The 12472-nt window shown below is 33.1% G+C and overlaps 1 protein-coding gene across 1 annotated transcript in view; it reads left to right on the top strand.

Annotated features, from left to right (window-relative positions):
• PIK3C2G (phosphatidylinositol-4-phosphate 3-kinase catalytic subunit type 2 gamma) overlaps positions 1 to 12472 on the top strand; it is a 276846-nt gene that overhangs the window by 5250 nt on the left and 259124 nt on the right. The window contains exons 2-3 of the mRNA XM_081059023.1: positions 6267 to 6326; positions 11016 to 11774. Coding sequence (XP_080915149.1) covers positions 11097 to 11774 — 678 coding nt within the window. The 5' untranslated portion in view covers positions 6267 to 6326; positions 11016 to 11096. The remainder of the gene's footprint in view (positions 1 to 6266; positions 6327 to 11015; positions 11775 to 12472) is intronic.

Below are 12472 nucleotides of genomic sequence, written 5' to 3' on the forward strand. Positions count from 1 at the left end.
AGTTTAACAATTAGCTTTTATTCTTTTAATTTATAAGCTTTTTTGGTTGTTCTAAAGTTTTATGATTTTATCTTGCTGTCTATTTTTTCATTCAACTTTTATACATAAATTCACTTACCTATTATACTACGTTGATTTTTAAATTCATTCCTATTGTTGTAGCTCTTATGCAAATGAATCATATGATGAATGCCTTTCAGATATATATTTTAAACAGTAAAAATAAAATATGGTTATTTAAACCACATGTGTTAGTCATAGTTTTTAAAGGAATGCCTTGTGGTATATTTCATTGTGTGGGCTGGTACAATGAACATATCCTTAGAAGCATTATAACTACCAAAGTATTCATATTGTTATTGGTTTTCCCTATACTTGGCTTTTAAAAATATTCTAGGATCTCTACATCATATTCAAATTAAATGCACCATAACAATAACTTTGTCAAAGATTTGGTTGAAATTTAGATTTCTTGAGATCTTATATCCTGTCTAATAATGTCAATACTAAACATAGTTAAGCCAGTATCTCTACATATCTGTGGTATTTTGCACATTTAATTCACCTATAAGTTTAAATGTATTCAGTAAAACATATGGACATGCTTCTAGTAGCTACTAGAACAGTGATGGGTACGATGTGGCATTCCTGCCTCCTCTCCCCTCTCCTGCATCCATGCTCATGGCGGTAATGGAGCATTATCATCCCAAGCCACACAATTCTCAAACCAAGTCCTGAGAATCCATTGTCATGCAATGAAATTTCATTTACGAGATAAAACTATTTACCACTTCAGTTTCAGATCCATGTTAGAGTTCTCCCCAAGAATAAACTCTTACTGACTGGTTTCTGCTACTTTCACTCTCAAATATTTACAAAAAATAAGGGTAAACTTTTGTACATATAAACATTTTGCCAAGTTATGTTAGTATTTAACAATGAAGCTTAAACTAGATGGATATAAATATGACAATAAACATCTTTTCATATTTGGTTTAAAATTGTATAGAATAAAAGAGTGACCTCATATTCTAAAAATATAACTTTGCTGGAGTTTACCAGAAACATAGTAACATATGTTACTAACCTATTATTTAAAATAAGTATTTTTTAAAACATATATAAATTAAACAGATAACTTTAAGAACTAAAGCTGAATTGACTTAATCCAGTTTTGTTCTCCTCAAAGTAAGGAGAGGGACAGAAATCCCAACTTGTATAATGTATAGTGGGAGGCAGTTTTTCCAGATGATATTTAATTTGTGCAAGCTAGTTAATGTATGTGTTGTTGATTTCTTTAGCCCTCTTCACTTCCTTTGCCTAAAGAGAAATGAGGCTCTCCCCCAGAACTCTGTTCCTTTGCATCTCTCCCATGGAAGCTATTCATTCTCCCATGCCCAGCATACCAAGGACAGGAGGCAAGATTAACATTCTTATAGATTGCTACTGTCTTACAAGTCGTCCTTTTTCAACGCAACTTTTAACTCCACTCCTCAGGTCCCATGGCATCTTGCTCTATGACCTATGTCCCTTTTATTTACTGACATTCACTGACCTAGTTCCTCCACATCCATTAAGGATTCTTGTTCCTAGCAGCACCTGGTTCAACATCTTCATTTCACATTGTAACTCCTGGCCTCCCAGAGAACTTCAACACCACTCCATCCTGCATGTTCTAAATAAAGTCATTTCTTCCTTTTAGAAATAGAACATTCATGTTTTCTATGGTCTCGTGGCAACACAATAAGGGACTACATTTCCCAGCCTTCCTGTGGTTATATATTCAGACCAATGAATGTGAGCTGGATGATGCGTACAACTTCCTAGTCAGGTTTTTTTAAAGGAAGAACCTGAATCATTTAAAGGAAGAACCTTTAAAGGAAGAACCACTCACCTTTCACTTCTTTTCTTCTTACCAGGACCAGAAATGAACAAAGTAAGGTGATAACGGCTTATAGTTTTCTTTGTATCTCTCAGGCTATTTTGTACTTTTCCTTTTTGGGTCTAGCCATTAAATATCTGTTGTCTCCCACAATGGGATTCTATTTCATATTGATTATATCTCTTCTTAATCTCCAAAATCTCTTAAACAAGTTTCAACCACAAGATTTATTTCCTGAACTGAAGCATTACACGGGCAAATACTTACTAAGAATCTTTGCTTAGATTTTGTAGAAATACTGAAATTCCATTATGTCTAACAAATCAAACTAACTACCTTTTTAAAAATGTATGATATTAAAAAAAATGTATGATATTAACAACCACATAAAGCAAATGTACAGCTTCATGTACTATTATAATTGAGCAATCTTTTAATTACTCTTCATGTCAAGATATAAACCTTTGCTGTCACTCCAAAAGTCCTCCCTGTGCCCTCCACACCATAATACCCCTCTTCTCCCGAAGAATAAACATTCTTCAGATATAATTTCTATACTTTTCTATACAGTTTCATCATCCAAGTGTGTATCCCTAAAGTGTATGGTTTTGCTGTGCCTTTCTTTTTCTTTCTCTTTTTCTTTCTTCCTCCTTCCCTCCCTCCCTCCCTCCCTCTCTCTCAGTGGTGAATGGCTAAGCATGTTTTTATAGCCTTTTTCAATTACTGTATTTCATCTATGTTTTTTCCTTGCAATTTATTTCTTGAAAAAACTAGCTTATTTTTTCTGTATTGATTTCCATCCTAATGTAGTTTAGCATATTTCTCTGCCCTCTGTTTTTTGTATGTTGGCGATTGGATCAAGATACTTAATCAGAATAGATTAGGATTAGAATAGATTTGGATTAGATCATGGTAGTTTTGAATTCTTTATCAGAAAGCACAAAATGCCTGGCTGCCTCTCTTTTTTGTGATGTTAGCAGCCATCAATGCTTGATGCCTACATTTTATTATTCATGACTTATTGTAAAATATTGATAACCCAATTTTATCATTTTTTCATTTACTTCTTGCAATACTTCTACAAAGAGAAACTTTGCCTCATCTATAACTTAGTTACCTAGTAATCATTTCATACAAAAAAACAAATAAAACAAATGTTTGAGTATGCACTTTATTAACCCTGGGTTACACAAAGGCAATTAGTTAGTTAATTGTATGTGTATATCTGTGTCATGATTTCATGCATGAAATATATTTGACATGTTTTTCTCCATTTTAGTTATTACACTTATTGGCCAATGAGAGCCTTTCCAAGGTGGCTTTCAAGTCCTATTAATGCACCATTGTATTCTCTGATATCTTCTTTACTAACTAGAGTGATAGAATCTCCAAGGCTCATCTTATACATTATCTGCCATAGACCCCAAATCTGCTGGTCCTTCAAGTAGTCCTGCTTTCTTTTAGTGCAAAGTGGTATTTCAATAGATGTTTACAATCTAGATGTTAGGGATGCTCATTTTTACTAAAATAGGCATTATTTCTAAAACTTTCCAAGGAAGAGATAGATGGATAGATAGATGATAGATTTAAAAAAAAAAAAAAAAAACCTGATGAGTTCATTCTGATACTTTCAGTCCTAATTCTGTACTACAGAAAATACCGATTCTCAAGCACGCTGGGGATGCTAGAATTACTTATTTGTTTTATCCAACATTACACACAAAATATTCTGAGAAAAACAATTTTAACACAATCACCCATATGACTAATAAAAATAGTTTTCAAATATGTACATGTTCTCTTCATTTTCCCCATCTTTGATTAAAGTCGAGCTGTATCAAAATTGCCAGTGCAAATAGCCATTATTAAACTAAGAAAATATGTATATATTTAATGCTCACCAAGAAATTTTATGTTGATGTATCTCTGTCATTTTGATTATCAGAAGTTTATTCTCCAGTAGTTTATTAATAAACCATCTATGAGAACAATACTTCCTAAATTCTTGTGTGGTCATAACAGTTTGGGAAGTTTTAATTTGGAAGTCAGATTCAGTGAATGTATATTCTTGGTTCCCATTTTCTTTCCTTGAGTATCTTAAATATGTCACTGCTTGATTTTTCTTTTAACACAAGGTGTTGCTGCCAAAATATGTGATGACAGTTCTCTTTTCCATTAACTTATAGACCATGTTGGTCTTTTTCACTGCTAAAACCCAGTACCTAGTACTTAGTTTGCAACAGAGTATCTTTTCATGTCTTCACCTTTCTTCCTTCTTCATCTTATTTCTTCTGTATTTCACATCTTCTTTATCCCTTCTTTTTCCTACATCTGTTTTTCTTCCTACTTATTTTTCTCCTTGACATTGCAAAATTTATATCCTCTGGCAAATAAATCAAGGGTCTCCTCTTTCTTTCCCCAAACCTGTCTGGAAAGCTATGGCTCTTCCTTCTCTTAGCTTACAAACCTTTTCTTGAATCTTTTCTGAACTCACTGATAAATTTCAGTCTTCTTATCCTGATGCTCTTGTTCATAGATTTAATGTAAAAAATTTCTCTGAGCATCAACTTATTAAAAATAATTGTCTAACTCACTTACTCCTTCCTAGTAGAACACTCAATAACAGACATGTATGTAGGGGAAGGAGACCTACGTATTGGTGGCAGTAGACACAGCAAACAGCATCTACAAGTGCTTTGATCACTTTAAAATTCTCCTTGTCTTGGTATTTTTTCCAGGTAGATTTGTTTGACAATAGGTGAAGCATTATTGGCTCTTACCAAAATACCACTAGGTGGTGTTTATGGAACCTCCACAGAGTGTCATATTTCAAGGGCTATCAGACTTGGGTCTGTGGACTTCCACCTGGCAGGGTCGGTGTCATACTCCCTCACTATCTTTGTCCTCCCCCTGGTTGCATTCCCACTAGATCACTTCCCCCGAAGTTCTTACATAGGAGGTGGAGACTGACTTTTCATTGTCCTATTTACCCTGATGAGCCACTCAGAGGAACTGAATGAATTACTGCTTTATCATGTTTAGGGCTGAAACTTTAACAATACTTTGGAATCAAAATATGCGTATTCTTGAAACAAGGTCTGAATGACGCACACAAAATTTTCTGTGATATATTGCATATTCCAACAAAAATATATCCAATATATATTATACAGTATTCTGTATAAAATTGCCCTAAAGAAAATGGAGCCTGTATCTATTAAAGTAATTCTCATATTACACTGTATTATAAATTTGTGTCTAAGAACTCCTTGAAGGCAAGAGCTGTGTTTTATCATTTTTGTATTTCCAGTGCTTTGCACAGTGCTTGACACAATATACTTAAAAACAGTTACTGAATAAGTAAATGTGCAAATGAGTAAATAGATCTATAGATAAATACCTCAATGTATTCAAGTCAGTATTTCTCAAAAATAAGAATAGGTGACAACTTCAAATTCTCCATATACAGCTAGCCTTAAGCAGTCTAATGAGACATGAGGCTTATACAGGATTTATGTGATTAAGAAAATGTCACTTTTTCATATAAAAAGACATCTGATAGAGACTGTTTGAAAATTAATATTTTCCCCAAGCACCTCTTGTCTTTTCTTAGGTGAAAATAACATCAGAGCTCATGAAAATAATATGTTTACCTTTTCGTCAATTTTAAATTAGAAATTGAAAAATATGAGATAATGTAAAAACATATATGTATATTTTATATGTATATGTGTATTTTATACATATATACATATTTCTTGTATGAATACAGAAAAGACCACAACCAATTACAAATATATAATATATAATATACATTTGATATGACATATAGAATATATACAATATAATATATTATATTATATATGACGTATATAATATATGAAATAATATAACATATAATATATGACATATATAATATAATATAATATATATTCTATATGATATATAGAATATATATAATATAATATATACATATATAATTATATATATAATGTGGTCTTTTCTGTATTCATACAACAAATTGAGCTGAGAAAGGTCAGGTTTATGCCTAGCTAAAATACGAGTTTCTGTGTGCATATGCAGGATATATTCAATTAGCTCAGCATATAAAGAGAGATGGGAAATTTCAGATTATCCTGCTAACTCAGCGTCTTCTCAGGAACCAAGTTAGTTTCTGTAGATATATAGACTTTCCCTCTACCTTATTGAAAATACAAATGGTGTAGCTTGATTAAACTTTGACATGTCTTATGTTCCATGATGTATTTGTATTTTAAAAACTGGTAAATTTTCAATGCCTACAATTTGTTATCTGAAATAAAAATCATTTTTCTTCAAAGTCCTAATTGATTATTTTCACCCTCTTCTCATTTTTCCCCTGTAGGTATACCTATCAGTAATCCAGCCACAACTTTTTGGATCAAGAACAGACATTTTCAGAAAGGTTCTTTTTACTTCTCATTCTTTTATAAAATAAATATTTTTGTTCCCATTCTGAACACTGGAGCTATTTGGATGATATTAGCACCTTTGTATATTTAGAAAATTGAAGCAGAAACACTTGCCACAAGTACAGCATAAATATTCAGTTATTTAAGCTTACTTCAGAAGATGAGAAATTTTTAATACAATCAATCCTATTAAATCAAAACCATAACCTTCTTGCATAAAATTATTTCAATATTCTGACAAGGTACTCTGGATGTGGGGGATAGAAAGGCATTCTTACATTTTTAAATACTCTGAATGAAAAGAATCTATTAGGTAAAAAAAAAAAAAGGAATAAAATGCAATTCTTTGTATACTTAGAAAATTGAAGCAGCTGGGCTGGGGGGTGCCCTTTTTATGATAGGTACCTAAATTTTGTCTGTGCTTTCTCTTTGAGGCTAGATGACAAATTAGTGTTCAGTAAAAACTGATCTCTTGAAAGTTGAACTGAATAGTAAATTATAAGCAACTGTAGTACACTAAGTCATCATTACTAACATCTTTTAAATATCCTGTTAGTACTTAGATGTACTTACCAACAAAAAAAAAAAAAAAGAAAGATGACTATTTTTAGGTGGACTTCTACACTTCTGCTAGTCCTTGATTTTCCAATTGATTTTGGAAGCAGTTTTCAGTTTGTGTATTGTATTGATTTTATATCGCTACTATAACCAATCACAAACTTAGTGACTTAAAACAACACAAAGTCATGGTTGGACAATTCTGTAGGTCAGAAATACACCAGGGGTCTCGTGCTAAAATCGGTGATGTACAGGCTGTATCTCTGTAGGCTCCGAGGGGAACATCTGTTTCCTTGCCCTTTGCAGCTTCGATTGGCTACTTGAATTCCTTGGCGCATGGCCCCCTTTTTCCATCTTTAAAGCCACCAAAAGTGGGTTGAGTCCTCAATTCACATCACTCTGACCGCTTCTGCCCCCTCTTCCATTGTAAGAATCTTTGTGATCATACTGAGCCCACTCAGACAATGTCCTTATTATAAAATCGGCTGATTAGGAAACTTAATTCCATCTGCAATTTTGAATCCCTCTTTGCTATGTAGCCTAACATATTCACAAATTTCAGGGATTAAAACATGAGAATTCTGGTGGTGCCATTATTCTGCCTACCACAAGTATTTGCTATAGTTCTACAGTCTTATTGAAATCAGGAAACGATAGCCATGCCTTCTCAATTATGTCATAAACTGCTGCTAATCTGTATGTACAGTTCTGCCTCAAAGTCAAGTTATGTGACTTTTAATTATTTATGCGCTACTTCATAATGCAGAATGTAAATATTTGACAGCTGGCAATAAATAATGTTTCTCTGTATTTATAAACTAAGAAATACTCTAGTTTCTAGATCATGACAATAAAGAGTAGATTTAAAATTATTAGAAATTTCTTAAAATCACCAAATTTAATATGGAAAAAAACGGATCTGGAAGAAGTGTTTTTATTACATTTTCAATACGAATAAGTATTTCTCATTATCCTTTATCTCATGATAATGAGATTTTTCAGACAGGCCTTGAACCCATTTCAGTTTTAGTGCTGCCAGAAATGCTTGAAAAAAATACTGTTACTAATAAAAATGTAAAAGTTTTCAATTCTTTTCAGTAGAGATAGTTTAGTTAATGCCATGCCTCACTACCTTAATTTAGGCATACTCCACATGTCATATTATAATGTGTATAGCATGATCACCCATATGCCTCTCTTTAATCCCTACTTAAAACAAATCTGTGAACACAAACTGTGAGACCTTTGGTAAGTTGATTCACTTTGTTGTGCTTCAGTTTCACTTGTTAAATGGCAATAATAATATCACAGGTTGAGATGAGAACCGTGCCATCCATACAGCCATTCTGAGCCCCTCTGTTTCTCCTCTCCTCCACCCCCACAATGCAGTATTATGGTGTCGTTGGGGCACCTCGCACATGCCCACAGCTCAGAACACCACCTTCAGCCTCCTGAGCGGGGCCTGGCTCTGGATACCAGTGCAGCTGGGACTCATCAGAGCCTCGCCCTTGGTGTTGGCCAGTACAAGCAAGAGAATAAGGGAGTCTGGAAGTACCAAAAGGACAAACGTGGGGCCACTGCGGAATAACCCGGTTGCCCGCTTCCAAAATGGAATGAAACTGACACAGCAGCTGAAGAAGACTGCAGGATCTGAGGCAGGAAGGGGCAAAGGAAGCTTCGTGGAGAGTGAACCAGGGACATGCCACCAGGGACAGCATGGCAGGGTGGGGGACAGACAGGCAGAATGCCAAGTAATACATGTAAATATAAACTTGTATGTAGAGCAGTAGCACAGAGTAGGTGCTCAAAAAATTGTATGTATCATCATCATTATTAACAGCAACAAGGCACAGCCTAAGGGAATCTTCAATTTCAGCATCAGATCACTGGAGACCTTATTTAAAGACCTCCTTTAATGGCTCTACAAAATTAAAAAATAATTTTTAAAAACTCAGTCAGGTCTTTTGAAACCACCAAAAACTATAAAAGTCACTTTTAGATGGTTACATTTACTATACTTAAGCTAAGACAGAGAAGGCTAGGGGAAAGAAGAGTGGAGTGGAACATTAACTCTGGTTATCAAAGTCACACCTGTCGACAAATTCCGAATTCTATGACAGAGACGAATGAAGAAGTAAAATCTGCTTAAAGAAATGTAGCCTTCACTAAGATTTAAACATAGCAATTCCTGGAAAAGGGATTCTGGCTAGACAATGTATCTATTTGGGCGATGAATTAAAATAGTTTGGAATCATAGTTTATAGATCAATTTTATGGTTAAGATTTCATTCTATACATTTTTTACTTATATCTCTTAAAAAATCTTTCCCACATCTATCAGTTCAATTTCTTGAGTGAAGTATTAGGTTTATGCAAAAGTAATTGAGACTTTTGCAATTATTTTTAACCTTTTTGACTGCAATTACTTTTGTACCAACCTAATATGTCTTAATTCATTTGTTTCTTAGGTGGTTGTAAATTCTAAGTGAATCTTAAGTGCCAATATAGTAAAAATCAAATGCCATTGAAAACCAGATTAATAATCATATTTGATAGTTAACCATTATCATAATTATCCTTTAATATTTTTGTCTTTCACAGACACATATAATTGTTAAGGAAATTAATAAATCCATAAAAGTGATACAAATACTTTTCAATTTTATTTTCTTTCACTCAATTATAAGTTTAAAAATGTATTAAATCATTGTTCAACAAATACAAATGAGCAACTACTCTGAAGAAAAGTACTAGGTACTGAGACATAAGTGAGAAAGACAAGGTCAAATGATCTAATAGGAAATAGAAATCTTACATATGTTACACTATAGATGTTAGTTATTCTAAGACAGTAGAGAACCACTGAAAAACTATTTGCAGGGGAGATACTCAGTTAATTGTTAAGAATATATCATTATAATGTAACAAAATGGATTATAGGACACAAGAACAGATTGCAGAAAACATAGAAGCAATTTCAGAAACAATGCAACATTGCAGGTAATAAAATGAAAACTTTACCTTAGGATTATGGCATTGGTAGCCAGAGGGAGGAAGGAAGATTTCTTATAGGAACTGGTGGTTTATTGGATATAGAAGAATAAAGGCGAAGGAAGATTCAAAGATGAAACCCTGGTTTCTGGTCTAAGAAATTAAATAGACGGTTGGGCCATTTTTTGTCACAGAGAATACTAGAATAGGAGCATGTTCTCGGGTGAATTATGATTTAGTTTTTGGACTTTATGTTGGAAGTAAAAATAATTTAAGAGGAGATACTGAGTAGTAAGAACAGTCTAGGTTAGAGTCATTGACATACAGATGATTTTTTAAGAGATATAAAATATGTTACAAGGAGAGGATAATTGACAAGAAGCTCTGACAAGAATCAAGTAGAAAATGAGTACTAGGCAAAGAAGTCTTTGAAAAAAAGCAAACAAAGAACTCAGACAGTACAGTTCAAACAGCTGACATAGAAATGCAAAGAACTTTAAGAGTGTGATGAATGGAATGAAATGTTGCAGAAACTGATAAATGTCAGTTGAATTCACTGACATGAAGCTCACTGATTAACTTAATGAAAGTCATTTTGGAGAAGTGACGAAAAAGGTTTGCAATGTTTAAAAAAGTACGGGAGAGAAGAAAGGATCTAACCAACCTATAAGATTATTGGTTATGGAGGGCAGAAAAAGTTAAGAGTATGTCTAGAGATGGAGTAACTGATGATAAAGAAGAGACTTTTTAGCTAACAAAAATGAGATTTCACCATGCTAGCATGCTTACAGATGACTGAATACAGAGGAAAATAGTGATAAGCAAGTGGATCTTCAGCAAGAAAAGGAGTCCAAAGCGGAATATTGACTGGATTGATTCATGAAGCTCCTATCATAACTGAAGTGGATTTTTTTCTATCAGAGGAGTTTCATGAATATCTGAAGTCAACATTTTCCCATGGATTTTAATGTTGTAAGTTTTGATGGAGTTTTATATTACTCAAGGAATTATTTCATCTGCCAAGGAGAAACTTTAAAACAAGTGTTTATGTTTATGCATCATATTCCTTTCCTGCAAGCTCTTTTATTTCTAATTAATCAAAGAACATTTTTTTCCTTTTATGCTTTTTCTAGGGAAATTCCTATACTCTGTTTTAATATTATCAACGAGATATTTGGAGTAGAGTCAACTCTCTAAGTCACATAAAATACAGAATGGCATATTGTTGGAAAACAGATTTAAATCGCAGTGAATCACATGAAGAACAGCATGAGCACCAAGAATTACACTCGGCAAATGAACCCCTATTTGCTAGCCAAGTCAGTCTTGGTTTTGATCAACTAGTAGATGAGATCAGTAATAAAATCCCACTCTATCAGAGTGAAATTGAAGAAAACCCCATTTCTGTGCCCAGTGCACCAAAGTGGAACTCAAAAAAGCATTCATTAGATGAAACACAGAGAAAATCCTTGAACGAAATCATTTCTAAAAGCTCAGAACTCTCCTGTCACCAAGTTAAGGAAACACCAGCAATTGGTTTTAGGCATTCTGTGCTACCAAATCCTCAGAACATGAATAAAGAAAGCTCTTGGGGAAACCCCATTGGAAAATGCCATGGTGCTGATGATTACAGATTCAATATTTTAACTCCATCACCCACTAGTTTGGATAAAATTAATTCACAAATAGAATTACAAAATGAACATCATAAATATCCTATGGGATTCGAAAATAGAATTCATTCTACATATCCATCCTTCTCAACTGACTTCATGCCAAGAGAAGAGAATAAAAGGAGTGGAACTATGAACATTGTGGAACCTTCAACAATGCTCTTTGAATGTTCTTTTCTACCCACAATAAGGGAAAGTACGTGGACAAAGAACATAGAGGTATGTTTTTTATATGTTGACCTGAAATTATGAATCTGAAAGAATAATGTAATAGTATGCTGGATTAATTTGGTAACGAGGGTAATGAGCCTTAAATAGGAAAATGCATTAATACTATTTTTGAAAAAAAATATTTATTATTTATATATTCTGTGTCCCTGAATTAATGATTTCTTCTGAAGAAAGGGAAATAAATTTTTTTTAATATTTTTAAAGTTCCAGTTTCATCAAATCTAAATATAATGTTGTAGTATATACATTTTATTAGATAAAAATATCATAATATCATATAAAATATAGTATCATATAAAATATAGTATCATATAAAATATAATATATAAAAATATCACAGATGATAGTATTTTCTATTCTTATTGTGCTATTATGGACACTCAGCAACACAGACATTTCAATACATTTATATTTTGAGTCAAACTATCATGAATTAAAACTTTAGATTATTATTGGTAGGAAAGTATCCTTTTATTCAGAGTCTCCTAAATTATACTGTTGGCAGGCAACTTCTATTGGGATCATTCCAAAAGTAGGAAATTACGTAATCATTGTGCAATTCATCCTAATGGTTTCATTAGCGGTTTCCAATCATTTTAGTAACTATAGAGTTTCTTATACAATATTTGAACATTTCTGTTCTTATGCTGAGTCTAGACACAAGTGAAACAGGAAGTAAACAGTAA

Source organism: Rhinolophus hipposideros (assembly GCF_964194185.1).
Source record: "Rhinolophus hipposideros genome assembly, chromosome: 9".
Lineage (NCBI taxonomy): Eukaryota > Metazoa > Chordata > Mammalia > Chiroptera > Rhinolophidae > Rhinolophus > Rhinolophus hipposideros.